Genomic DNA, 25,857 nt, shown 5'->3' with positions numbered 1-25,857 from the left:
TGAATGTTATATTGTATATATTTTTTTGCAACCAAGTTTTAACTCACCATTATTTTTGAGATTTATCCATGTTGGCAGATGTAGATTATTTTCATCATTGTATAGTATTTTATTATATAAATAAACTAGACTTATTCTTTTGAGAGATAATTTGCTTCCACTTTTTTCATTATTACAAGTTAGTGCTGTGGTGAATATTCTACATTCTTGCACACATGTGAATAAGTTTCCATGGAGTTGATACCTAGAAGGGGAGTTACTCTCTAAAGTGGTTGTACCAATTTTCCTGACACAAGAAGTGTATAACTCTCCTGTCAGCAACATGTAAGTTCCAGTTTTCCCACACACTATCATTTGGTATTATTGGACATTGAAATTACCTATGGCAATGAATGTGAAATGGTTTCTCTTTGTTTTAATTATTTATTTTATCTCATTTGAGTTCATTACTTATGAGAATTCAAATGTTTATTGGTCACTCATTCCTTTTATGAATTGCTTATTGTGTACTTTGCCCACTTTTTAGCTAGCGTGTCTTTTTCTTAATAGAATGGGCTCTTTATATATCCTAGATAGTATTCCTTGTCTTTATTTACATGTGCTATAACTATCTGTTTCTACTTTATTTTTACCTTATGTTTTTTTGATATTCAGGAATTTTAAATATTGATGTCCTCTATCACCTTTTCCCTTAAGGTTTTTCTCTAAAATTTGTAGTTTTTCTTTTTCACTTGGGTCTTTAAACCGTTTGGTATTTTGTCAAATGGGGATCTGATTTTATTTCATTTTCCGGAGAATAGCCCATTGTCCCAGCACTATTCATTGATTAATCTGCTGTCTTTGACACTGAAGTTTCTTTCTGTTGGTTTATTTGTCAAGCAATGGGCTGGGTACTGTATAGTCACATTTTTTTGTTTGTAGTTTAGTGGTAAAATACTTATCATTTTGATCGTTTTTAAGTGTATAGTTCAGTAGCATTACATACATTCACATTGTCCATCACCATCACCATTATCAATCTGCAGAACTTTTTCATCATCCCAAACTGAAATCCTGTACCCATTAAACAGTAACTCCCCATTTACCCACCCCCCCATACCCTAGTAACTATTCTACTTTCTGTCTCTATGAATTTGACTATTCCAGGTAACTCATATAAATGGAATCGTACAGTACTTGTCCTTTTGTGTCTGGCTTATTTCACTTATCCATGTCTGCACCTAACAGAATTTCATTCCTTTTTCAAGTATTCAAGTGCTAGAATACTGAGTAGTATTCCATTGGGTATATGTAGCAGATTTTGTTTATCTCTCAGTGGACATCTGGGTTGTTTCCACTTTTTATGTATATGCTAATACAAAGATCTATTTGAGTTCCTGCTTTTAATTTTTAAATATATACCCAGAAGTAGAATTGTTGATTATATGGTAATTCTATATTTTGATGAACCAACATACTGTGTTCTAGAGTGGCTGCACCATTTTATATTCCCACCAGCAATGCATAGGGGTTCCAATTTTTCCATATCCTTGCTAATACTTTTGTGCGTTTTTTCCACAATACCTATCCTATTGGTGTGAAGTGGCATCTCATTGTGGTATATTGACTTGCATTACATTAATGATTAATGATGTTAAGCATCTTTTCATATGCTTATTGTCCGTTTGTATACCTTCAGAAAAATGTCTGTTCAAGTCCTATGCCTGTTTTTGAATTGGGTTGTTTTTGTTGTTGAATCTTAGGAGTTCCTTAAATGTTCTAGATATTAATCCCTTATCAGATATGTGATTTGCAAATGTTTTCCCCCATTATGTGGGTTGGCTTTTTATTGGTGGAGTATCCTTTGATGCACAGAAGTTATTAATTTTGATTAAGTCCAGTTTATCAATTTTTCCTCGTCTTTGCTTTTGATTGTTATACCCAAGAAATCATTGCCAAATCCAATGTCATGAAGTTTTTCCCGTACTTTTTCTTGTCACATTTGTTTTTAAAGAAATAGATGGAATTGGTTTGCTAATATTTTGCTTAGGATTTTTTATACCTATGATCACAAGTAAAATTTGCCTATATCCTTTCCCATATATATTTTTGGTAGCAAGGCCATACTAGCCTCATAAAATTAGTTGAGAACCTTCTTTTTTTGCTCTGTGGAACAAATTGTTACCAATTCAGGTTTGGTAAAACTTGCCATTAAAACTATTTTATCCTGTTTTGTGGGCAAATTTTTGTCTTGGTTTTTTAAATGATTATAAATTCTCTTAATTCTTCTTGATTCTATTTAGCTAAATTACCTTTTTCTTAGGAATTGCATATTTATCTGTTTTATTTAATGATGTTACAGTATTTCTTAAATTTTTCCAATCTCTGTACTATCTAGTTATGTCACTTTTTTATTGCCTATTTGTGCCTGCTTTCTTTTGTACTGAATCTATTTTGTTAGTTGTTAATCTTTTCCATTTTGTTAATCTTTTCAAAAGACCAGCTTTTGTTGATCCTCAGTTTTTTCATTTTCTACTTTATTAATTTCTATTATTTTCTTTGTTCACATTCTTTGGGTTTATGTTGTCATTTTCTAACTTCTATCTAGCTCCTTGATGTCTAGCCTTCCTTTTTTTTAAAGATTGTAATTTTAAGTAATCTCTCCATCCAATATATGACTCAAACTCTTGAGTCCTGACCCTAAGATCAAGAATTGCATGCTCCACTGACTGAGCCAGCCAGGTGCCCCTAGTCTTCCTTATTAACATAAGTTTTTAAAGGCATACATTTTTGCCTCTTAGTTTTACTGCATGACCTCTTCAGCGTGTTTTATATATATATATCTCCTTAACTTTGATTTCAAAGGCGCTCTCAAGTATTTTTTAACTTTGTGATTTCTTTTTTGACCTGTCAGTTATGTAAAATCATTTTTTTCATACCGAAGTGGAGATTTCTATTGTTATTTTGTGTTATTGACTTCTATTCTTTTTGTAATACATCAAAAGATTATTTGTATGGTGTTGATTCTTTGGTATATGTTAAATCTTTTGTGACTAGTAAGTTGTCAGATTTTATAAATGTTTAACAGTGTGTGCTAGAAAAAAAATATAAATTCTCTAATTGTTGAATGTAATGTTGTATAACGTTTTCAAATTTTTCATAGCTTTACCAATTTTTTCTGATTGTTTCATCATTTGCTTAAAAGTATAACATCTTCCACAAAATTTCTGGATTTATTGATTTCATTTTCCTAGTGAACTGTTCCTTTTATCACTGTTGTAGTCATTCTTTTTCCCTCAGAATGCTGTTTCAATATATAGCTAAGGCAACTTATATATGGTTAATATTTTCCTGTATATGGTTAATATTAGTATTTTACTATATCATTTTTCTTTCCATTTCTTTAAGCCTTCCTATGTTAATGTTTTAGATGTATCTCATTAATGAGCATATTACTAGATTTTTGGTTTTGGTCAAAACTGAATTGTCATCTTTTACCTAGCAAATTAAGTCCATTTATTGTGATAACTCCTATGATTTGATTTATTTCTATCAAATATTTTTATGCTATCTACTCTGCCTTTTTCTTCTTCTTACCGTTTACCACTGGATTGGTGGAGTTGTCTTTATTTCTACTTTTATTAAACGGCTATCCTGGGGTGCCTGGGTGGCTCAGTCATTAAGCATCTGCCTTCGGCTCAGGTCATGATCCCAGGGTCCTGGGATCCAGCTGCGCATAAGGCTCCCTGCTCTGCGGGAAGCCTGCTTCTCCCTCTCCCACTCCCCCTGCTTGTGTTCCTTCTCTGGCTGTCTCTGTCAAATAAATAAAATCTTTAAAAATAAAATAAAATAAAGGGCTATCCTGAAATGGCTTAATTTGTACACTTGACTTACCAAAGTCCACGTTTCTGAAGCATTTATAAGTCATTTTGATGAGGGCCAAATTCTTTTTTCTAGGAACAAATTTAATTTTTCCCCTCACTCTTGTTGATGTAGATTGACAGTTACTTCTCCCAACATTTCATTTTCTTATGGTCTTAATTTTGCTGTTGAGAAGTCTTGTCTAATCTTTGCTCATATTTTGTTAATTTATCCTAAGCATTTCATACTGTTGACTTAATGTAAATATATTTTTTTTTAATTCTTTTTTAAAGATTTTATTTATTTATTTGAGAGAGAAAGAATGAGAGACAGAGAGCATGAGAGGGAGGAGGATCAGAGGGAGAAGCAGACTCCCTGCTGAGCAGGGAGCCTGATGCGGGACTCGATCCTGGAACTCCAGGATCATGACCTGAGCTGAAGGCAGTCTCTTAACCAACTGAGCCACCCAGGCGCCCCAATGTAAATGTATTTTTAAAATTCATTTTCACTTGTTGGCTGCTAGTTTACGTAAATGCAATTGATTTTCATATATAGACTTAGCTAAATTCACTCACTAGTTCTATTTTTATGTAGATTCCTTAGAATTTTTTAATGTACATTACCTTATTGTCTACAAATACAATTCACTTCTAACTTGTGTGCCCTTTCTTGCCTAACTGCACTCACTAGAACCTCTGCTATAATGTTAAATCAAAGTAATGAGAGCAGACATCTTTGCCTTAATCTCAACCTTGGAAGCATTTGGTTTTTCAGCATTACTGTGATGTTGACGGTACGTTTTTATTAATAACCTTTATCATACTGAGGAAGTTTCCTCTTACTCTGTTTGCTAGTTTTTCTATTAAATTATGAATGGGTGTTGAGCTTTTGTCAAATGCTTTATCTGCATCTATTGAGATGAACGTGTTTTGTTCTCCTTTATGCTATTCATATAGTTAATGAATTTTCAGTGTTAACCTTGACTTAATCAGATGCACCCCACTTGGTCATGATCTCTTATAATTTTTATATATCGCTGAATTCCATTTGCTAGTATTTTGTTAAAGATCTCTGCATCTGTGTTTGTGAGAGTTGTGTTGTATAGTTTTCTTAGAATTCTTTTCCTGGCTTCAGTATCAGGGTAACAATACTGGCCCTCATAAAATGATTTCAGAAGTCTTCCCACATCTGTTTTCTGAGTTTGTGTAGGATTGATACTTCTTGTTCCTTACACCTAAGACCTGTGTATTTTATTATATGTGCTTTATATGATATTGTGTTGTATTGCATGTTTATTGTTAATTATACTTTAATTTTTTTTTTAATGTTAAAAAATACAGGAGGGGATGTTGAGCTTTCCACAAAACAAGCTACAACTATACAAGTGTGAGTGTGTTGAGGAGTAGAAGCAGTCCTGGCACACTGAATTAATAACATTGGGGAAAAAAAAGGTCTGAATTAGAACTTGGTCACAAGATTTGTATAAACCATGTGTGTATTCTATTCAACTCTTTAAAACAACCAACATTAACCAAACTTAGGCACTTTCTTATAACCCTTTGCCTATCCTGCTGCTGTACTGCCCTACTGGACAAAAAGGCAGATTTTCTGTTCTTAGATATTTTCAAGCATAAATAGGATACCCATCTCTTAACTGTAGAAAATGGGTAGTTAACAGCAAAGAATAGAGACCAGTGAATTTTAGAAAGGGCCCAAAAACCAAGTGAAGTGGTATGCAGAAAGTGCATATGCATGAATACGTGCATGATTTTGAGAAGGTTCCTACTTTCCAACAAATTCTCCAAGGGATTTCTCTTAAAGAACTTCAAACCTACATAAATTAAAACTGACAACCTTCAGTTCAGCTCAGAAAATTACACACACACACACATTAGTCGTGTAGTTTTTCATCTTTTTAAACTAATTCTGCCAAGGTTGTGTTGGACTTCCCAATAACAAGAGGGAGTAGGAACACTGACTTTTGTATTCCTTGCTTTTCTCTGCCTTGTTGAAATATACTGCTTTTTAATAAACCCACAGAAAATCTCCAGCTTTGTTAACTTTTTTCCACAAAAAAATTAAAGATGCTCCCATAAAGAAACCAAGGCATAAATATACATAAATTACATTAGAAAACTTTTCATGATACTTACGGGTGTTCCCTCACCTCCTCTCAGCATCTTCCGTTTACTTTGTTGAAGCTCCCCCTTCAAAGTATCGTTTCTACTTTGCTAAGAGGAGAATGCTAGTTAACGAGGGCTGGCGCAGACCAGGGCAGAACATCATGGAAAAAGTCACGGGCTGCCTCCAACAAACTTGCCTTGTACAGCTCTTAGAATCTCTTAAAACAGTGAGGGTTGGTCTGAAGACTATCAGCTAAAAGGGGTGACACAGGGGCACCTGGGTGGCTCAGTCGTTAAGCGTCTGCCTTCAGCTCAGGTCATGGTCCAAAGGCCCTGGGATCAAGCCCCGCATCGGGCTCCCTGCTCAGCGGAGAGCCTGCTTCTCCCTCTCCCCCACTCCCCCTGCTTGTGTTCCCTCTCTCGCTGTGTCTCTGTCAAATAAATAAAATCTTTAAAAAAAAAGGGGGGGGGTGACACATTATTAACCTGTCCATAGTGCCTCAGACTGATGTTGTTTCTACTTCTTAGGTTTCATAATTTTAAATTTTACTTCCAGGTAATATGAAATCCTCAAAGTCTTCTTTTCACTATTCTAACGAATACAACCAGTTTTCACATATGTTGAACAATACAACTTTATAGCGATTTTTGATATGGATATATGGGATATGAGTGGGAAGGAGACCTATTCTCCAATCCAGATGTTTATATTTCAGTATAAGGAGGGACATCACCCCCGGCCTCCCTCTGCCCTTATTCACTCCTCCCCCTGGTTGATGAGTTACCGTGAGGCCCTGGGACCGCACTGTGTGGCTGCTCCCTGCCTGTGCCTCTCCGGAGCTGGCCTGCCTTCAGAGCACCACTGCTGTTGGCCATGCACTGAGCTCAACGGTAAAAGCCCTGCCCTTGGAGGGAAGTGGCAGTGGTGCCAAGCTGCTGGCGAGCCAAGCACATTCTGGGGTTCAGTATTAGCCCACTTTCCACAGATACATAAAGCCACATTCTCCAATATCCATTTTATTATTAATAAAGATATTCTGGTCATCATATGCCTTATTCTTTTGACTTCTCAGTTGGTTCAGGATTCAGAAAGAAAAGGTATTCTTTGGTGGGTTCTCTCATACCCCCAAGAGGATACTGTATTCTCTCCTGCAGTCAGCCTTTTGAGTAACATTAGAAGCTCATGAGGAGATGTGTAAGAATCAGCTGTATTTTTATCTGTCTCTTCATTCATCTATTTCACAGATGCACAAAGAAAAACTGGGGAAAAACCGTCTAATTTCTAAACCAGTAACACTCTTCTTTCAGTAGGATTTTTTTTTCTTCGTTTAATGAGTGACAGTGGGCAGGATGCAGTGAACCACTGAAGACCCAGACACACTCAAGTGTCTCCTCATGGAATTCTCCCACCGGTGGGCGTGAAGTTTTACGAAACTTCCAACAAATGCAACAATTCTAAACATCTTCAACAAGATGCCTAAAATCTAAGAATTATGAATATAGTCGATGGTCATCAACCGGATCATACACTTGCCCTGTTAAATTTAATAGGCTAGAAGAAGAAAACACAACACCAAATTGAGAGCCTTTTAAAATATAATTTAAAACTATGTTGTACCAGTACAATATATTAATTTTACAAATGTAAAATTTTATCCGCTGTTAAAGCATTTGCAAAAACCACACATCCTACTTCAGCTTTATTGCACAATATCTATAAGAAAATATTAATTTTTAAATTAGAAAACATAAAAATGCTTTCAATATAGAAGAGACAATCTGATTTTAAAGACAATACTCTATAAGAATGTCTACCCAGAAAATAAAAAACTTTCACAGGATACCAAGCTGGACAGATGCTTTGGCAGATTCAGGACAAAGCACTGTTTAAAACCAGTCCAAGATACTTAATCCAAACTGTATCATCATTCTTCATTAGAAATCTAGATGCCACTCAAGGTGGTTTCTTACACTTACAAAAGTTGAGGCATTTTTCAGTGTGAGCATTCTGAATATCTCCTACATATTAAAAACAATACTTCCCACTCAACAGCCATTTGCAGGTTTTTTTCCTTCATGCAGATTATCTCTGGCAACTGTTTCTGAAAACTATTTAATGACCATTTTAATTCATTTACGCTGATAAAAAACATCAAGTTAAATACACTTTTAAAACCTAGTCCTTTACAAAAATCAGTTTATAAATTTGTATCATAAAAATTAGTGTCAAAGACCATCAAAATGGCCTTCTTTTGTTTGATATTAGTTGGTTCTCCCAGAGTCGGGATGGCAGATGTCCCACTTATGTAGTGTTAATCAGGAAATAAATCCAAGCACTAAGCTGGAATCCCAAGACAGGTTAGTAAGGTTGTATGATGGATTTTAGTGGGATATTACCCTGGGTCTGTCTTCCAATACAGGTGTTAAAATACTGACAGCAAATCTTGGTGATTTAATTCACCTCAGACAATGAATACAGTCTGGAGATGCAAAAGGAAAAATGTTCATATAATACATTATCAGTGGGGTTGTGTATATCATAGAAAAGGGAAAAAATCCTTATTTGTTAGAACAAGGATTCACCAAATTTGATACATATGTAGATTATGCATCTTTTCTTATTAAAGCATGTTGATTCAATCTCCAGTGTTTTTAAATGTATGCCTTTGTGCATCAGGAGATTGCCTTTTGGAACTTATGGCCTGCATAAGCAAAGTCAAATATAATATTACACATTTGTGTAGAGAAAATAATTATTAAAATAGTGGTTATGTGCTCACAAGTTTATTGTAGGTAGACAGAATTATCAAAAATCCAGATGCTTATAAAAAAGTGTGCATTATTTAGAATTTCTTCCTTAGGAATCAAAGCAGTTGCTTTTCTGGAACTGCATTTTTCAGAACTGCTCAAAGCACCTCATCTAGATGAGTGTTTTTAAAAATATATATATAAAAAGTCTACAATGAGACTTCAAACATCACATATTTTACCTTTTACAAGCTTTTTATCATGTATCCCTTCCTTAAAGTCCTTCAGAATAAAATAAAAATAAACTCTCACATTCCATTAGAAAAAAATGGAAACATTCATGGTTTGAAAAGTTTCTGCATTCCCCCAAATCTTGGTACTATGTGCAATCTCCTCATACACAGGTGTTGAGGAAACCCCTGATCATCTATTATTGAATATTCAGCTAATGGACATGCCATAGAAAATGTACATTAATAGTAGTAAATAGATTAAAATCTATTCCATAAAATAAAAATGTTCTATGACTTCAATTTAAATACATATCTGAAAAGCTAAGAGGAGGTTTTCTGTTTGTTTTTCAAAAGTGCTAATTATTACAAGTATCTTCAATACATTATGTCCAATTCTTTATAAAACTAAACCACCTTGCTTTAGGCACACTGCTTGATGAGTTTCTAAGAAGCAGAGGGGGAAAAAAATCACTTGTCAATTAATCCAGCTTCCTTAATTTTACTGAAGAAGAATTTCTCCAGGATATTGGCACATTTGTAGTATTCACTCTCAGGGGGGTTGTACTCTTTGCAATTGGTAAAGACTCGCTGTAAGTCTGCCATGAATAATTTCTTAGACACGTAGTACCTATTCTTGAGGCGTTCGCTCATGGTTTTCAGATCTGCACAGGAAAAAAAAATATTAGCAATCTTTGACTCCTTTTAAACACTAGCTGACAAAAGGGAGACAGGGAGAGAAATCTATGTCATCAGTCTGGCTACATTTTTACCAACCCAATGCCCTTGCTTAAGAGACACGATCAAGGAAAACAGTTCTTAAATTTTATATTGTTTCTGTTGTGAGGGCTTCTTGTGTAAAATCACAGCATTTTCACACTGAAGGGACCATTATTAGTCATCTGGCCCAATCCCCTATTCAGCACAAGGAAGCTAAGTAGATTAGCAGTGATAAGTATGATAAACTAAGTACTGTTAGCTATTCATTCAGAATTATACAGAAGGGGCTCTATCTACATGGTGTAGAGCAGGTGGAACATTTGTCTGAATCATTTCATTACTTAAATCCAAACAATAAGACTGAGTTTGTTTCATTAAATTCACAGTTGTTTTGGTGCTACAGAGACAGAACTAAAGTAGAAAAACTGATCATAAATAAATCTACAGATACACCAGTCTCCTTGCATATAAAATGGTTCAAATGAATTTAGTTTCATGCTCCATCCATGAAATAAGAATCACAGGCAATAAAAAAAAAAAAAAAATCACAAACAATAATTTCTTTTTAAAGCAAGTAAGCCTTGAGAGATTATTTTAAAAATAGTATTTTCCTAATATATCTACTTGCTTTAAATTATACTATTTTACAAATGAAAACAGTACTTTATTTAAACTTGTAAGAATACCATGGGGCTTGTTTACTCCTCACTCTTAGAACTGATTTAAAGAATCCCATGCAGATTAGAAGGTGTTAACATTTGCGTGCACCTGGGTGGTTCAGTCGGTTAAGTGTCTGACTCTTGATTTTGGCTCAGGTCACGACCTCAGGGTCCTGGGATTGAGCCCTGCGTCAGGCTCTGTGCTGAGCATGGAGCCTGCTTGAGATTCTCTCTCCCTCTTCCTCTACCCCTTCCCTCCACGCGTGTGTACTCTCTCTCTCAAATAAATAGGGGTGCCTGGGTGGCTCAGTTGGTTAAGCAGCTGCCTCTTGGTTTTGGCTCAGGTCATGATCTCAGGGTCCTGGGATCAAGCCCCCAGCAGGCTTCCCACTGAGTGGGGAGCCTATTTCTCTCCTTCTCCCTCTCCCTCTGCTCCTCCACCGGCTTATGTGTGCACACTCTCTCTCTCTCAAATGAATCAATAAACCTTTTTTTAAAAACAATACAATAGATAAATAAAATCTTTAAAAAAAAAAGAAGATGCTAACATTTGTCTACTTATAGGTCCCTAGTTGTCTCTAAGTCTGGTTCTGTCATTAAAAATTATATTAACTGTGCATGGAAAAATAAGTCAAAATTGCTATAAAAAAAATACCTCTACCAATAACCCAAACTCCCACTATATTATCAAATTTTCCAGAAGGAAAGAAACTTAAAACCAAATACACTGGGATCATCAGCTAGTGAGATATATAAATTTATGTGCAACATCCAAAAATGGGGAGAATTCATTTGCATCAAAATCTTAAATCTACCACAAAACACCAAAGAAAAAATGGGAAATATGTACTTTTGCCTATTTCCTTTGACTAAAGCTTCTCTTGGTTAGTGGTATGTCATCATATCTGTGAGTTCAACTTTCAATTCTCTTTCTTCTCTAACTAAAACAGTTTGGAAGGAGAGGAAAATTGGCAAGTGTTAAGATACTTTATAAAGGCTCAGCAAATACCCCACTAGATGTCTCACCCGAGTGTGACTGAGCAGATGAAGATGTCCTCTCATTAAATGAAAAAAGAACAATGAAATTAATTGTGCCTCTCCAGGTAAAGTTAGATGTTCACCTTACCACCTAAATGCCTACCACTTAAGATATGCTGCCCAATATAGTGCTTACGTTTTAGAAGGAAGAGTTGTGTAACCAAAATGGGGGGGGGAAAGAATGAAACATGGCACAAAGAAGTTTATCCAAAAGCTTTCAAACTATTATTTGGAAGAAAGGGGGTACGAAGAGATGGGGAGAGCCTAAAATACAGCAGAAACAAAATAAGAGTCATAGAAGTGTTTGGATCTTCAGAATAATTACAACCAATTCTCCATATTTCCTTTCTATATTTCTATTCCATTCTGAAGTTATAAACAACATCTTTCGGGTGCCTTGGTGGCTCAGTCGGTTAAGCATCTGCCTTCGGCTCAAGAGAGACCTGTATCAGGCTCTCTGCTCAGTGGGGAGTCTGCTTCTCCTCTCCCTCTGCCTGCCACTCCCCCTGCTTGTGCACTCACTCTCTCACTCTCTCTGTCAAAAAAAATAAATAAAATCTTTAAAGTAAATAAATAAATAACATCTTTCTCCCTCTGGCTTTATTAGAGGCTTACTTGACCAAATGGCATGGGTTAAAAAAGAAGGTGACTAAATATCAGTGATACCACATATGGAGAAAACATTAAATTATTCCATTTTCATCCTTCCCACCAACTGGGGAGTTCTGAGTAAATAGGAAAACCCTGCCCAGCAATGCACGCCTGGTAAGAAGACATGCTTGGGCCAGACTACTCAGATGATTTTCTGAGATTCCCTAAATGACACAGGTTGGACCTCATTCATATGGGAGAAAAAGAGTTTGTGAGAGCACAAGGGAAAGAAAAGAAACGTTTTTAGAAAAAGCCGAGAAGGCAATAATGGGGGAAAGTAAAATTACTGATTTGTCAGTCTTGTCCTCAAAAACATGACCATGTTAGGGACAAGACTACACCTTTCACTCAGCACCTAAAGGCACCCTAAGAAAAATATTATTGCTCCCCTAAAGAGCACTATTCACTATTTTCATAACTTTGTCTAGAACACACCTCAGTCTACCACTGGTCTTGTTCAACAGGCCCAATATTCCCCTCATGAGTATTCAGCTATGCACACAGGCTCATACCCTTCTCAGCGTGGACAAAGCAAAACACTTTCAGAAAGCAGGCTGAGAGTAGGCTATGACAGATGGGACCTTCTAGACCTACTATTGCAGGTTTTCAGAGCATACATAAGCAGGGCTGAAAGATAATTATTCTCCCCAAACTCATACAACCTCCCATGAGGGTTTCATAAGGGAGTTGAGACGGTCCAGGCGATGAGGATGCAAAGGTCAGTTAACTTAAGTTTGGAAATGGGCATAAAGGATTTTAACATATTTTTTACAGGATGGAAAATACTGAGGGGCATGTGACTAGCTCAGTCAGCAGGGCATGCGACTCTTGATCTCAGGGCTGTAAGTTCGAGCCACATGTTGGGTATAGAGATTACTTAAAAATAAGACCTTTAAAAAAAATTTAAAAAAGAAAAGAAAATACTGATTCCCCAAACATGTTTCTATTCAGAATTCTAGACTCACTCAACCCTCACACTTTGGTTTTCATAACTAAGATACAGAGAAGCAAGGCAGAGAGAAAAGAGAAAGAAAAGCATATGGATGTAGGTCCACATTAAGGAGGACAGACTACCAAAATCATTACAATGACTATATAGAACATTCATGTGAAAATCAATGCTATAGAAAACACCTACAAATAACTCTTTCGTCAGGGAACTAATGGATACTTTTCATTCTTCCTTTCATATTTTAATACCTTCTTAGAACCAGGAACAGATTGCAGGTAGGAAAGGGACAGAAGACACAGGCTGTCTCCAAAACAATGGCCACACAACCGACCGAAAACATTTCAGCTAGCTGTCTGTCATCTACACAATGCCAAATTAGTTTAATTGGATTCTCAATTGGTTCAATTAATCATTTTAGCATGGTGTACGCACAGCAACAAATTCCACAATTCGACATTTCCAAAGCATTTTTTGTTTGTCTGGTATTGGATGTGGAACAAAGCTTTTAAAGGGAGTATAAATAGTGACACTAATATTATCCATCGAGAGCATGGAAAAATCGAGAACTGCGTTACCAGAATTTCCCCTTCTGCTAGTATAGCAGGCAAGCAGCCTTAATCCAATGTCTTTTGCGTCGCTTTCAAAAATTCTCAAAAGGCTCAAAATACATCAAGAGGACAACCTGAAGTCGTCCATGTGCAACCGAACCAGAGTTTTCCATGTGTAGAATAGAAACAAGGTTATGTCCCAACAGCCAGTTTTCACATCTAGTGCTGGGTGCAGTTCCCCAGCTGGGCTCTCTGCATCCAGTGCTGGAGGCAGGCGGCTCTAAAAGCTGCAGGAGTGTCTAACGTGACTCGGCCACCCACCTGTCCTTTATCACTCTGCTCTCTATCACTGGCCCTCCGCGGGTGCAGGGAATCCCACCACCCACCACACACACCCTACCTTACAACAGAGGAGTACAAATCAACCTCAGCAACCATGTGTCCCCCACACCGCCATCCAGAGAGTGTTAAATCTATACTTAGAAAATGTTAATGGCATTACCCATGGGGAACCTTATAACTTCATAATATCCCGGAGCTTCTGTTCTCTTCACAGGTTCCATGAAGGGCCAAGCGCTTTGATGGCTCTTGAGTAAAGAAAAAAGTAAGGTATCTAATATGGAAATTCCATGTGGGAAATCATTTCAAAATATCTGCATGAGGTGAATGAAAAGAAAACACCCACCTTCACCTGCTGAAGGATGCTCTTGAGCGTGCTGTAAAGCTGGTCAGGGTCTTTGGGCTCTTTACTTGAAAGGAAAAGAGGAAACAACAGGGAACGATGATTAGTTTTTTGCCCTCTTGCCAGGGGATTCCTATTCCGCTTATTTTTACAAAAACCTAAAATGGGAGCCAAACCAGAATCTTCTTATGAAAATTGAATGGGTGATTGATTACAAGCAGTTTGCCCACTTCCTCCTAAGTTGCTGGGAGGAAAGAAAACTTACTTCCATTAATATCCTCTCCCCCGTCCTACTTACCTTTTCTCTTTTCCACTCGGCTTCCAGCCTGTCTCTCCTATATGTCAACGAAATTAAACACTGAATGAGAACTGCTTTTGGTCAAGAGAGTAACAAAATTAATACTTGTCAAAGATGAAATAAATTACAAGCATGCCTCAATAAAAGTCTATTTCTGGGCAGAGACAGAAATCAACTGCAATTAGTTACTTCCTTCTATAGCTAACAGCATGAAACATTTCCAAGAAGGCCAACACCTCTTTATGTTAGCACTTTCTAAAGCAGGAACTCCGACTTTTCAGAGGAAAGCATAAAAAATAAATACGTCCAGTACTGGGGGCATATGTGTATTTTGAACTCTAAATCACATTTTGCTAATCACCATGTGAAAGAGTTAAGCTGTTATTTTAGGTTAGAACAAACTTTGTCCTGGTCTCTATTTTATTTGGCAAAGACCTGCTTGTAATACAAGATGGTTACTGCAGCAGAAAGAAAACACAGCCTCAAGTCCAACAGACCTGGATTTGATTTCTTGCTCTCTCCTTAAAAGCTAACTTATCCTAGATAAGTTAGAGAGGTTAAGTAACTTATCAATCTATAAAACAGAACTCTAAAAATTAGGTGATATTATCACTTTTGAAATTAGCTGATGTATGTAAAAAAACAGAAGAATGCCTGGCACAAGGGAAGTGAAATTTCTAAGTCTAGAAGTAAAAGTAAGATCTGCTACAGGGTAGCTATTGTATTGAAGGAATGTATCTTGCCCTAATAAGGTCTTATTTTTTTCTGGAGAACTGTGGTTTATTTGATTTTGTGTTGTGTATTAAATCTTCAATATACTAGAAGATCCTGGATTTGAACTGAACAAAAGTGTGGCTATTCAATAGCTTTCGATCTACAAAAACAGATATTTTGTACGTTTTCACCCAAGACGATTCATCTCTAACACTCACAGATAAGAACCCTTGGGAAAACTACTCTAAAATAAGAAACTTGAAACAAATTATGTTTTCCAATCATATTTTTTAGAAATTTGGAGAGACAAATTTGGCCAAGCACACACCTGTGCAGGTTGCAATCATGACAGCATGAGCAAGGGTGCAAAACAGCAACAAGTTTGCAGATCAGCATCCGCTGCTTCTAAATCTGACAGTTACTGGCCATGTGCTAGTTGAGGTCAAAGGACTTAACCATTCTGAGACTCAATTTCCCCATTCGTAAAAGGAGAATTTCCCCGTGCTATAAACGGTAATCTCTCAATAAATGATGGATATGAACAGCTATAAGAAGGGGTCATCTAAGTTCTCCTTATTTGTTAGCACTGAGAAATAGAGAAAAGACAAAGGGAAAGCATCTGCTCCCTTCTTAAGACTACAGACACCACGAATGGAGACAGGCAAGGCAAAAAGCTTTCCAAATCACTGCACTCTGACAATCGTTTCAAACACATCACATGGCAATACTAAAAGATTTTGCTCTTAAAAGATCTATACATACTAATTCCAGGAATGCTTTCTATTGGAATCTGCCGAACTCCATCTTTAAAACATGAAAGTCCAGGGTATACTTTTCGAATCTGGGCTTGCTTTCTTTCTATCAGCTTTTTAATGATCTGTAAAACACAGAAAGAAAATGTGTTTAGTGCCAGAAGTCTGTGGCTACAGATTACGTCAGTCAACCTAAGAAGTCGGTCTCCTAAATAAAGTCTTCGGGACGAGAACAGGGAGAGAGGGTGAATGCTATTGAACAGGGAAGACCTGAAAACGTCCTATTACACCATACACCTCCAGGGGCATTCACACAACCGTCTTTGAATACTTGTCCCCTGCCATCCAAAAAGCCAATATTGAGAGAACACACTGCCCTTGGGGCCCGCTGTCCTCTTTCACAAAGGAGCCAATTATTCTGCCCTATTTCTCTGAGGAGCCTCTGCCGGAGCTGATCAGCTACGCAGCCCAGCCCCAGCATCCGGACCTCTTCACATCCCCCGACTAGGAACTAAATGTTCCCTTCCGACTGGAGGGCTCTTGAACAGGCCTCGGAAAGTGTCGCTACCCCCCCCCCCCCCCCCGCCTTGCCAGGAAGGATGACATTATTACTCAAAATTTTCAAGGCTTGAGCCCTAACCTATACTGTTTGCATCAAAAAAGCAGCTCCAAATTGTTGAGGCGACACACCCCCCTCGTGTCAGCAACCAGGATGGATTAGGGAATTCTGAGAGGTGTTTGTTTTGTAGAATAGTTCCTAATGTACTGAGGTCAACTATTTCCAAAGCAGTGCAGTTTCCCATTTAAAAAAAGAAAAAAATTAATTAAAAATAGCCATCCCGAAATTAACTATGTCATAACTGATTTTGGAAAAGAAGAAAGAAAACAGGGGGAAAAAAGAGGGGAGGGGGAAGCAAACCATAAGAGACTTTAAACAGTAGAGAACAAACTGAGAGTTGCTGGAGGGGGGTGGACAGGGGATGGGCTAAATGGGTGATGGGCATTAAGGAGGGCATGTGATGAGCGCTGGGTGTTATATGTAAATGATGAATCACTAAATTCTATGTTACACTACATGTTAGCTAACTAGAATTTCAATGAAAATTTGAAAAAGAGGGGCGCCTGGGTGGCTCAGTCGCTAAGTGTCTGCCTTCAGCTCGGGTCATGATCCCAGGGTCCTGGGATCGAGCCCCGCATCGGGCTCCCTGCTCGGCGGGAAGCCCGCTTCTCCCTCTCCCACTCCCCCTGCTTGTGTTCCCTTTCTCGCTGTGTCTCTCTCTGTCAAATAAATAAATAAAAAATCTTTAAAAAAAAAAAATTTGAAGAAGAAAAACACAGTAGCAGTCATTAATTGAATTCACAAAGGAAAACAAAAAATTCCAGGTCCTAACAGCTTGATCTCAAACATATCATTGGTAAATGCTCCGGCATGAATGCATTTTCACCCTGACAATTAAACAAAGAACTTCGTAAGGTGAATGGGACTAGTAAAAGTATATGCCTGGTAAATCCAGTTCACTGCTGTGCAACAGAAATATAATGCAATCAGCTCATGTAAATTTTTTTAAGATCTTATTTATTTATTTGAGAGAGAAGAAAGAGAGAGAGAGCACACAAGCAGGAGGGAGGGGCAGAGGGAGAAGCAGACTCCCCCCACTGAATAGGAAGCCCAGAATCGGGGGCTAGATCCCAGGACCCTGAGATCACCCAGGACCTGAGCCACCCCACCCCCATGCTCCAGTAGCCACATTTCTTAAAGTAAAAAGTAACAGGTAAAATTGGATTTTAACAATATATTTTTACTTAATCCAATATATCCAAAATATTATCACTGCAGCATATAAGCATAGAAAAAATACATATGAGATATTTTACATTCTTTTATTCCTAACAGGTCTTCAAAATCGGAGTGTATTTTATACTTACAGTGCATCTCAATTTCAACTAGCCACAGAGCAAGCACTCAGAAGCCATAATGTAGCTAGCGGATGCCACTTTGGACAGGATAGATCTAGATGGATGCTCTCCCTCTGTTTATTTATGAGTCTAAGTCTTTTTATTTTTATTAAGACTTTTGGGGGCGCCTGGGTGGCTCAGTCAATTAAGCGTCCCACTAGTGATTTCAGCTCAGGTAGTAAACTCAGGGTTGTGGGATCCAGCCCCGCAAGGCATCCGGCTCAGTGGGGAATGTGCTTGAGTTCCTCTAGCTCTGCCCCTCCACGCACTCATGCTCTCTCTCTCTCTCTTTCTCTCTCTCTAAAATAAATTAATTAAAAAAAAGAAAAGAAAAAAGATTTTATTTTTAAGTAATCTCTATACCCAACGTGGGGCTCGAATTTACAACCCCAAGATCAAGGGTCACATGCCCTTCTGACTGAGCCAGCCAGGAGCCCTGAGTGTAACCCTTTTTTTTTTTTTTTTTTTAAGTTTTTTAATTTATCTAATAATCTCTACACCCAATGTGGGGCTCAAACTCACAACCCCAAGATCAAGAGTCAGATGCTCTTCTGACTGAGCCAGCCAGGCACCCACCCCAGTCTAAGTCTTTTTAAAAGAGAATCGCAATGGTACTCTCTTAAATAAACACCTTCAGAAAACATAATTTCAAATATAATTTTAAAACTTTTTCTCTTTATCAAGGATACTCTCAGATGTGATAACCCACCCAGGTGGCTTCCACACCCCTTGGGTAGCACCTTGAAGGTGGCGGGGTCCTGGTGAGTGACTCCGTAATGACAGTAGAGGGCTTCTTAACCCCTCTGTGCCTCCAAGGGTTGCTTTGAAGAAAGGAGACACTATACTTCTGTTTCAGTCTTTTATCTTCACCTCCCTTGAAAATGTCTCCACTTCTCCACCATGTCATCATCATTCTCTCCTCAAATCCTTCTCCCATTCCATCCCTTCAGTTTTAGTCTCCCTAAACATAAGATTTGGGGGAACTCCCCCATCTCTAATATGCCACCAAGTCTTAGCAAGTGTTCTTACAAAGAAATCTCATTGGTTGGTGTCACCCTTACTTTCCCTTGTTGTCTCACACTCGGATGAAGATTTGAGACGTATCCCTACATCCCAACTCCACCTCCCCATACACACATGCACACATGCATATATACACTCAACTCTGCCGGCTCATGACCTATTCACACTTTCTCAAATAGTGGCTTTTATCACCAGCACACCTATGGTCCTTGCTGTTCATGTGCCCATGAATCTACTTATGTTGGACTCTGAATCTTTGCTCATGCTGATGGGATTCAGCAGGCTCAAAAGAGTTCAAACATTATTTCCCACAAAGACACCTCCGATGACGCTAGGTCCCTACGGATCCCACCTTCCCCTTGGAGTCAACACTCACAAAGTAGCCCTCAACTCCTACTCTGCTCCCCTGTCCAACTGCACTAGCTTGCTCTCTCCATCTCCACTAGACACAACCACAACTTATTCTGCTCTTGCATGCTTTCAGGGGCCAGGAAAGCCCTCCATCTACTTACAACTTGTTTGCTACTACCATTAGTCCCTGTCTTCCGCAAGGGGGTTTTCAAAAGTTGGAAGGAAGATACTTGCGAAAATCATTTGAATTCTGTGGAAGAAGATACTACGTGAATCCAGTATTTTATTATGGTGACTTCAGGTCTCTTTGAAAGAATCTAGGTTAACAGCTCCCAGCCTGCATCATCCACTCAGTGGCATGTGTTAGAGAAGGCTGGAGGCAAACAGGGAAGGTGAGGGGAGAGGGAGATGAGATCCAAGAGGGGAGGAGAAAAAGAAAGGGGAGGGAGCACTGTCTTCTAACCAACTGACTGCTTTGGCTAGCTCTGTGCTTATGGCTTTCCCCTGTCCGCATTAAGAGCCAACAGATCCGGACGAGGCGAATCTGCAGGGGACTCCTGCTCTCTGCTTTCACCAGAGATGCATGGGTGCTCCTCAGAGGAGGAAGGAGGGACGGGCAGCTGACTGCCTGGTGATGGCTCTAGCTGGCCAGCAGCCCCTCATGCTGAACACGGAGCTGCTGAATACAGACCTGCTCATTAGAGCCCAAAGAGAACAATGAAGAAAGCTAGCTCTTTAGAAAGAGACAGAGAGAGGGGCCTGCTGTGCTTTTATTAACTCTCCAAGTACCCTATTTGGAATTCTCTCTAAGGCTGGCATCTCTGAGCGAGAAACAACAAAGGTTGTTTTTATTTTCTAAAAAAAAAAAAAAAAAAAAGCCTTTCACCCACATTCATAAGAACAAGCCTGACCCACTTTAAGTAAAAAAGAAAAATATTTATTGAGCACCTACTACGCACGACACTGTATAAGGAGTTTTATGTCTGTTATGTTGATGATGTCTGACAAACAACTGCGAAGTGGGATTAAGGGACATTAGTAGAAACCAGAAAACAAAGACGGGGTTTAAGACAGATGCCTTTTTTAGTTACTTGCTAGAAAAAAAGTGCACTAGAATGAATAACAGAAGTATAAAGTGGAAATGATGAGAGAGGACACAGCCACAAAGCCCATTTTTGAACTCCAAGGAACTAGGGGGAGTGAGGAGGTGATCCTGGGCTTAACATAAAATTTGTTCATTTAATAAATGCACACTTCCCAATTATGCTCTTTCTATGGTATTTTTTTTCTGTCTTGGACAAATGTAAAATTACTATGTAGTCAAATCTATCAACCTTTCCTCTCACTGTTTCTCTTTTAGTTCATATGTATAAAAGACTTCACCCCAAAATGAGGTAACAAATCACTGAATTCCTAGAAGTATAGGCCTTCAGAAGGTGCAATGTTAAAAGGAGAGATGGATACACGCTAAGATAAATGCCCACGTAAGATGATGAATAACAAAAATTCAAATAAGTGGATCAAACTAGTGCTAGTGAAGTTCAAAGAAGAAACTGAACACAGGCCAAAGTGGTCCTACTTGTATGTGTGTTGGGAGAGTGAGGTGGAAACTGGATAAAGACACCAAGCTAGAGGCTTAAAGCATCAGTAATGGCTTTTAGAGAATAGTTTAGATAAGCAAAGAAGTAAGTTTGGGAAGGGTACATGAGGCTAGAAAGTAAAAGGCCTTGAAGGTGAAGGTGTCGTATTTTACAAGTTTTGTATTTTACACCAGTTTAACAAGTGTTGACCCTCTTAGGAATGGTACCTAGAGAGGAAACAGATCAAGCATACCATCAAAGAAGAAATCTATACAAACTATAGCAAACTGAAATTATGATGATATCCAGTAGAGCCGTCCACACAGAGCCCAGAGATATGCAACTCACCCAAAGAAGACCAGCCTGTATGGAAGGAATAGGAGTCAGTCATGTGCTTACCTCCTTTTGCTTCTTAATGATGACAGAAAATTCTGTGTATGGGATCCGTGGATTTAGCTCACATCCCATTAAAGTGGCCCCTTCATAATCTTTAATGTAGCCAACATATTTGGTTTTAGGTATTTTAATTTCTTTGGAGAAACCCTGCAAAGCAAATAAATTCATTCATATGGCCATTGTGCAACAAATATCCACTGAGTGCAAACTGTGTGGTAGGCAGCAAGATACACTTTTTTCAAGTTCTCATCATATTATTCTGGAAAGGATTAGCATGAAACCCCTCTGTGGAGTTCAAAAACATCAAAAATCAAACAGCAAACAGGAAGCAAGACAACATAAAAAAATAATCCGAGTAAAACACAAATTATACTAAACAGTTTTTAACAGAACTAATATAAGGTTGAATTTTATATTAAATTGAACAATTTCTCCCAAACTGGGGAGGGGACCCCAAGATTCTCAACAAATCAAAAATCGATCTAAGTTCTGAAAGAAAAGCTTATCAAAAAATATAGTAATTAGAGGTGCCTGTCTGGCTCAGTCAGTAGAGCATGTGACCATCTGTGACTCTTTTTTAAGATTTTATGTATTTGAGAGGAAGAGAGAGTGGGGGGAGGAGCAGAGTGAGAGGGAGAAACCTAAGCAGACTCCACGCTGAGTGCACAGCCCGATGCAGGGCTCGATCTCACAACCCTGAGATCACATCCTGAGCTGAAACCAAGAGTCGGATGCTTATCCAACTATGCCACCCAGACACCCTGGAGCATGAGGCTCTTGATCTTGGGGTTGTGAGTTCGAGCCCCACATTGGGTATAGAGATTACTTAATTACTTATTACCTTTTTTTTTCTTTTTAGATTTTATTTATTTGAGAGAGAGAGAAAGAGAGCACAAGTGGGGGGTTAGGAGGGGCAGAGGGAGAGGGAGAAGCAGACTCCCCACTGAGCAGGGAGCCCGACATGGGGCTCGATCCCAGGACCCTAAGATCACGATCTGAGCAGACACTTAACCGACTGAGCCACCCAGGTGCCCCAAAAACTTTGATGTTGAGGAAATGAAACCCTTACTGTATTGGCAAAAACTTCCAGACCATCATAATGTGTAGTTATGTCAGTGGCATTTATTTACAATATATTCATTTACATACTTTAATCTGCAATAACCTAGTGCTACAGAATATATATTCATGTATTTATATCATAAACATAATTTTCCTTACAATGCCTTCTTTGTGGTAAATTATTTGGAATTCAGAACTATCTCCAGCAGTGTCCTGCCGCCCTTTCAGCAAAAACTTATTTTCCAAGCAATCCTTGCCATCATCCTCAAAGAGGACTACAGACAAGTCATTTAAGAACCATATTTCAAGATCTGCAATGCAGTTGCAGCCTAAGAAAGCTGACACTCAAGCCTTCAGTTAACAATCCCACTGAGTTCTCCCAAATGAGTTTTATTATAAAAGTCACAGACACATCCCAAAGAATAAGAAAACAAAATAGGAGATAGCTATCTGACATCAGAGGAGGAAAAGCTCTCTAATCACATGAGCCTTATACAAAAAGAAGTTAATAGATTTTATGTAAAGAAATCTTTAAGGATCTGTACATCGAAAGTCATAAGGAATGCTGAAACAACTGACAAGCGGGAGAAAAATCATAAAATAAAAGGTTAATATTCTCATATACAAAGAGTCCTCATAAATCAATGTGAAAATAAATATTTTAGTAGAAAAAGAGGCAAAATACAATGAATTGGCATTTCAAAAACAGAAGAAGAAATACAAAGGGTCAATGAATAAGAAAAAATACATCAAACTTCACGATGATTAAATAAATGCAAACATACACAATTTATTATCTAGGGAAGGAGTAAAAAATATATTTCTCAATTATCAAACCTTTTCCTGAACCCCATTATATATTGCTTACAATAGAAATTGTTACAGTATTTGGCAATGCATAACAAAAGCCTTAGATATATCTGGAAACAACTCTACTTCTGGACATTTATTCTAAGCAAACTTACCATAGATGAGGGCAACATACATACGAACACATACTTATAAATGTATACTTACATACAAGAAAGACTGAATGTCCTAAAAATGTGGTATTGGTTTAATGAATTATTTTCTAATTATACCATAAAATTTCAGAGAACCAACAAAAATTATGTAAATAATCAGAATATATTAAGTGAAAGGGGCAAGTAATTCAATTACATATGAGCCAAATATTATATTTATATACATATGTACCCATGAACACATACACAGAACATTATTAGGAGGGTACATATCAAAACATTTCCAGTAAATCTCTTTGGATGGTAGAATTACAAACGAATTTTCTTCATTCTGCTTTACTATGTCTTCCAAAATTTCTACAATAACTTCACATTACTTGGAATTATAAAGCACTATTTAAAAAAATACGCAGCCAAAGAAGAAAAAGCTGAGCTGAAAACTGAGAATAAAAAGCTCCTTAAAAAGTTGAGCTGAAAACTTCTGATAAGAAAGGACCAAGATGGCAGCCAAGCTTCTAGCTTGCTGTGTGCTGCTGAAGAAGGATCGTCAGGAGCCCTTCATAAACTTCATCATTTTCTTTCTGCTGTCATAAATGGAGGCTTTCCAGAGACTGAATCTATTTCTCTTATTCATGGAGAACTCTACTCACCCAGCCCTGGGAATTTCTCCTTAGCCTGGGGATACCATATTTTAGAAATCCAGGATGCAATATTATACTTCATTTATAGATGGCATTCATTCATTCACTCAACAAATATTTCTTTAGTACTTACTATGTGCTGGTCATACCCTCTACTACAGTCTGAAGCTTAGTCGTGGCCTAAGGATTAAAAAATAAATGTATGTCCTTCTTTTAAGTAGAAAATGCCAGGGGAAAAACTTCCTTGGATTGGATGAAGGCTACCTGAGTATATATAAAGAAAAGAAATGACAGAACAGAGTTGCACAGTGAAAAACTTACCTGTTTCTTGAAATAACCAATTGCATATTCATCTGCATATGTGAGGAAGTTCAGGATATCATGTTTTATATGATATTCTTTCAAGTGATTCATCAGGTGCGTTCCATAGCCCTATGTGGAAGTTAGTATACAGATAATAAAATATATTAGGTTCTGGAGAAAACACATTCCTACAAATTCACTGGGAAATGTTGACAAATTTAGGAGTTGGTACTTTGATATATTTTACCAATATAATACTAACACCCTTTCATGCATTTCTGAACTTTGAAAATGACCTACAAAACCAAAAAATTCAAAATCCTTGAATCGAGATACAATCATCATTTTAAAATACAAGTTTCTGGTTCTTTGGAAGGCTACAAGCTGCTGGTTCAATCCTAAAGAGTATTTCCTGAATATTAACAAAGAAGTTTGGGGAGTTAACTTTGATTTTGATTTCTGCTTATCTTTAAAGTATTTGAGAACCTGAGATGCAAAGAGCAATGTAAATGAAAAGTGCTAATCTTTACTAGAATATTAACTCAAGTGTTTCCTGAATGTATACAAATCAGCAACCCCTCGAAAGAAATGTATCATATCACATACACAGGATTTTCATCTTAGTCTTATCAGGCCATTCTAAGCAAGGTCTAAGAAATCCAGAATCTCTGAGTGAGCCAGAGGATATAAGGAAGTAAACTAAAGACAGCAAACAATGTTGAATAAATTAATGATTAAAATATGAAAAAAAAAATGCAAGTACCAGGTTTTTCAGTAGTGTATAAAGCTTAGAGAAAATCTATAAATTTAAAGTGATTGTTTTAGAACCTCATTAAAAGAGGTGAAAGTAAATCCAAGCATCCAGACACAAATACCTTCACATAAATATTTTAGAATTTGGTGACAAACTTTTCTAAAGAACTCAAATGTGCTTACAGGTATGGTCTCATGGAACTGCAGTAGCAGAGGGGGAGAAGGATCTTTGGAAACCATTTGGTCTAACTCTCTATCCCATGTGATGCTAGAAGTCTTCTGCCATCTACCCTAAAAAGGTGAGCTGTTAGAAACTTCTTCCAGTATAGAGTGATCCCTTGGTCCTGAGATAGACCAGTTCATTCTCAGGTATTGTTATGGTTGGGAAGTTCTTCCTGAAGTTTACCTGAGATCTGATCCCTTGTTATTTCTACTTCTTGACCTTAGTTCTACTCTTAGAGTAACAATGACTCATTCCTGTTCTTAACTCTTCAAGCCTTTAAAGACCATACCCTCTCATGCCCATCCCTACCTCCCAAACCCCATGTGAAATATCATTGAGGTTTCCATCTGTTCCTTAAAAGGCACGATTTGGAAGACCCCTTATTAATCTAATCACTCTTTTCTGGGCTTTATCCTGTATAACAATGCCCTAAAGCATGGAAGGACCAAGCATAATAATTAGAGGATGGTCTGCCCAGTAAATCGGAGAACAGTATTACGATCTCATTCTTCCGGAAGTTATTCTTCCACTGATGTTACCCAGGGACATTTTAGCTTATCCCAAACATTTTACAATACTAATACATTCTAAGTTTCAATAAAACTAGGATAAAAAGAGGAACGAAATGTCTCTCTCCTTGAAGAGATGT

The 25,857-nt window shown here is 37.7% G+C and overlaps 1 protein-coding gene across 1 annotated transcript in view; it reads right to left on the bottom strand.

Annotated features, from left to right (window-relative positions):
- Nucleotides 1–7,547: 7,547 nt before the first annotated feature.
- The window catches only part of KAT2B (lysine acetyltransferase 2B), a gene marked incomplete at its 5' end in the record, with an annotated part of 97,029 nt that continues 78,719 nt past the window's right edge, over nt 7,548–25,857 (bottom strand). The window contains 7 exons of the mRNA XM_032409174.1: nt 7,548–9,606; nt 14,012–14,096; nt 14,195–14,258; nt 14,490–14,526; nt 15,966–16,080; nt 21,265–21,408; nt 24,251–24,361. Of these exons, the coding sequence (XP_032265065.1) occupies nt 9,413–9,606; nt 14,012–14,096; nt 14,195–14,258; nt 14,490–14,526; nt 15,966–16,080; nt 21,265–21,408; nt 24,251–24,361 (750 nt within the window). The remainder of the gene's footprint in view (nt 9,607–14,011; nt 14,097–14,194; nt 14,259–14,489; nt 14,527–15,965; nt 16,081–21,264; nt 21,409–24,250; nt 24,362–25,857) is intronic.

This window comes from Phoca vitulina, unplaced genomic scaffold (assembly GCF_004348235.1).
Source record: "Phoca vitulina isolate PV1807 unplaced genomic scaffold, GSC_HSeal_1.0 scaffold10, whole genome shotgun sequence".
In the NCBI taxonomy this organism is placed as follows: domain Eukaryota; kingdom Metazoa; phylum Chordata; class Mammalia; order Carnivora; family Phocidae; genus Phoca; species Phoca vitulina.
The sequence above is the reverse complement of the archived record's forward strand: the minus strand, read 5'-3'. Positions and strand labels throughout refer to the sequence as shown.